This window comes from Verticillium alfalfae, genomic scaffold (assembly GCF_000150825.1).
Source record: "Verticillium alfalfae VaMs.102 supercont1.7 genomic scaffold, whole genome shotgun sequence".
NCBI classification, from domain to species: Eukaryota; Fungi; Ascomycota; class Sordariomycetes; order Glomerellales; family Plectosphaerellaceae; genus Verticillium; species Verticillium alfalfae.
The window spans coordinates 1,643,702-1,647,152 of NW_003315032.1; the positions used below are offsets into that span (position 1 = coordinate 1,643,702).

The window sequence follows — 3,451 nt, forward strand, 5'->3', positions numbered from 1 at the left end:
ACGGAAAGGCTTCCGCGTAGACCCATAAATTAACTCGGGTTCGTCTCCGACAAGCTTCTCGATAGCTCAGCATCTGTGGGTGGACTCACCCGGCCGGCTCCCCCGACCCTCAAGCGGGGATACCCCGTCGCCGATACGGACATCGGATCGCTGTGGTTGATCAACCGTTCCATTGTACAAGTCAATCCCTACAAATGGAAGGTGTAAGGATCACCACGTAGTAGTCTCGGGCAGCACTAGTCGTATCACAATTATCCCCCCCCCCTCAACCCCCTCAAAATCATGCCCCTCCTCAAGTCAGATCCCATCGTAATCGTCGGCGCGGGTGCCTTCGGTCTCTCAACAGCCTTACGTCTTCTCGAGGCTCGCTTCATCAACATTACAGTGTTAGAAAAGGATGACACTCTTCCGTCAAGGTTCTCAGCCGCCAACGACCTGAACAAGATAATTCGAGCCGAGTACGAGGACCCTTTCTACACAAAGCTCACACTGGTACGGAATCGAGCCCTGACCCCGCTTCCCTGGCAGGGATCAGATCATGTGCACTGTCGTAACCCGTAGCTAACCTTTCCAAGGAAGCGATTCGCGCCTGGCAAACTCCCCTTTTCGCACCTCACTTCCACCAGACCGGCTTCCTGCACTGCGTCTCAGGCAGTGCGCCAGAAAGGGCCGCAGCGACTCTAGCCCGCTTCCACGACTCGGCCAAGCGGGATCCGTGGATCGAGAAGCACGTGGTCCCCATCGAAGGACCGGAAGATATCCGCCAGCACACCTGGCAGTATAATGACGGCCCGCTCACAGGTTGGCGGGGATATCTCAACCGTCTCGGCGGCTACGCCCACTCAGCCAACGCGCTGCTAGGCGTGTATCGATTCCTCCGCGAGCGAGGCGTAAAGTTCTACACAGGCGACCGCGGCGCCGTGACGGAAATCATCTACAACGAGCCCTCCAACCCAACTACCCCGCGGAAGAGCACCGGGGCCAGGACGAAGACAGGCGACTTCCCCGCCAAGCTCGTCATCGTTGCCGCAGGCGCGGCTGCCGGCCCGCCTCGTCCCAGAATGCGGTCAGCACGTCGTCGCCAAATCATGGTCCGTGCGCACGTTCAACTGACCGACGACGAGCCTCTGCCCTGCGCGGCGTGCCCGTGACCTACGCCCGGGATCTCGGCTTCTTTTTCGAACCGGACCTCAAGACGAATCTGCTCAAGCTCTGTCCATGGTGGAGATACGTCAACACGACCCGAGACGGCGTCTCGCATGCACTTGAGCGCCACGCGAGACAGCTTCATGCCGCTGCATGACCAACGGCAGGTTCGCCGTCTGCTTGCGCAGACGCTGCCGGCTCTTGCTGATAGGCCGCTTATCAAACAGTCTCTGTGCTGGTTTGCTGATACCAACGACTCGGACTTTATCATCGACTATGTACCCAACACGGATTCAACAGTGTTGCTCATGTCGGGTGACTCTGGCCATGGGTTCAAGATGTTTCCCATTGTTGGCAACTGGGTCAGGGATATGCTCCTCGCCACCGATGGCAAGCAGCCTATCTCGAAGTTCAGGTGGAAGGCCCCGGTTTCGACTGGAGGCAAGGACTGGGGCGGTGCAGTGAGCTGGCGCTTGGGAGCTACCAAAGAGTTGAAGGACCTGACGAACCCTAAGAGCTCCAAATTGTAGGTTTGAAGAGTGGGTTTAAAGAGGCGCAACGTAGCCCGTGTGTTTTCTGATTCACCACCTCTCTCCAATTATAGATTCTGAGAAGTCTACAGTAGCATCAATCCCGAATGGCGCCCATTCGAATCCATGACTCTGTGAATTGTTAACAATATGTTCAGCATAGCGGTAAATGCAGGCGATACCGCTCCGACGCCCCGATGATGAGTCAAATGTCCCTGCTTTCATATGATGTCTGCCGTTCGCGATACCTCTTTCAATGCGGTCCAATACTGCTATGCTCCATGATCGTTTCACACATCCAAACCATGTCTTCGTCATCAATAGAATCTGCCACGCCCATTATCTGCTCCTTGCTGAAGCCAGCTCCAAAGCTACCTCCTAGCATGGGATCCACAAGCTGGGATCTCGATGGCCCATCATCAGCCTGGAGTTGCTCATACACGTCGCCAGCCGGGCCTCCTGGTGCCAAGTCTGCCCGAGGCACATCAGGCTCACTCGGGTCGTCGTCGTGGCTCTGTGTTGCTGGCACTGTGGCATCTGCCCCCGTTGTTTCCGGCCGGTGAAGGGGGGCCACAGTCCCAAAAAGTTCCAGTAGCTCATGCAATTGCAGAAGCTCGTCTTTGCGGAACTTGGCCACCTGGTTTCCGCAACTAATCATATCATCAAAAACGACAAACGCCCTCTGCAGCCATATCCGACCCCCATTGATAAACTGCGGATCTACAGCTGGGCCGAGGAGCAGGTTTGTAGTAGATACGAAAATGGCTTCAGTGTCATAGGGAAAGAATGCACCTGGTGAATGAGCCTCCCAGAATTCACGTGAGATGCCGAGTTGAGCGATGACTTACCGAGCAGGCCCTGATTCATCAAACACTCGAGAATGGAGACCATGGTCTGAGAAGACTCAATACACATTCTTACGAGGTTTCGTACTGTTGGTAGAGACTCCAAAGTGCTGAAGTACTCGTTGAATGAAGCGAAGCGCGTCTTGAGAAGGTAGAAAAGAAGCGGTCGCGTCACGAGCGTGATGCACTAAACGATCGGTCAGGACACCTTGTCTTCCACATGGCTCAAATCAGTGCGTTACCCTGTGATATAGCAAATGCAAGTGAGAAGCTGTCCTGGAGATCCCGTTCATGGTTTCCTTCGGCTGAAGAGGGAATGCTGTTCTGAGCTCCTCTGCAACATCAGCTATGTTGCCGAGGATTTCTTTGGCCCTCGAAAGGTATTTCCGATGCAAGTTTCCTCCGCCCCCGTAAAGTCCTAAGTCAGGTGCTTAATAATGATGCCACGAATATGCGACTGGTGCTCTTACTTTTGTTGATGTCAGCGATGTTGCGGCACAGCTTGACTTGCATCTCAAGCGTCGCCATTCGCTGCATCTGGCCGTCAAACTTCGGCAGAGGGCAGTTGACGTCGTCGTCTTGGATCGTCAGCGGGAGACCCATCAAGGACGTAAATTCACGGTCCAGTATGTAGACCGTCCACCATGCCCGCCGACAACGTTCTACGTAGCGATCACCAAGCTCCAATGGCGGCATTTCGGTGTGCCAGCCTTGAAACAGCGATATTCTCAGGGCCTCCCCAATCTTGAAATACTGTTATCTCGCGTTCTATTCACGTTGAAATGCACCTTTTCTTACCATAGAGTGGGCGTAATGGCGATGATCGATGCATTGTAGGCAAAGTGCTGCGAGCAAGAGATCCCTACCCGAGAGAGGCGCTTGTGGATTGGAGCTCCAGGAATAAGGAACTTGCCGAATAACGGTAAGCGG

At 54.7% G+C, this 3,451-nt stretch overlaps 2 protein-coding genes across 2 annotated transcripts; one reads left to right on the top strand and one right to left on the bottom strand.

Moving 5' to 3' along the window:
• Positions 1–282: 282 nt before the first annotated feature.
• VDBG_06355 (oxygen oxidoreductase) lies at positions 283–1,676 on the top strand (the record flags this gene model as incomplete). The annotated part of the gene is made up of 3 exons (XM_003003866.1): positions 283–492; positions 576–1,091; positions 1,314–1,676. The coding sequence occupies 3 exons, from the start codon at positions 283–285 to the stop codon at positions 1,674–1,676; spliced, it is 1,089 nt and encodes a 362-aa protein (XP_003003912.1).
• A 253-nt stretch (positions 1,677–1,929) lies between these two features.
• On the bottom strand, positions 1,930–2,591 carry VDBG_06356 (conserved hypothetical protein; the record flags this gene model as incomplete). The annotated part of the gene is made up of 2 exons (XM_003003867.1): positions 1,930–2,402; positions 2,525–2,591. 2 exons carry the CDS (start codon positions 2,589–2,591, stop codon positions 1,930–1,932), a joined length of 540 nt encoding a protein of 179 aa, XP_003003913.1.
• Between the last annotated feature and the right edge of the window lie 860 nt (positions 2,592–3,451).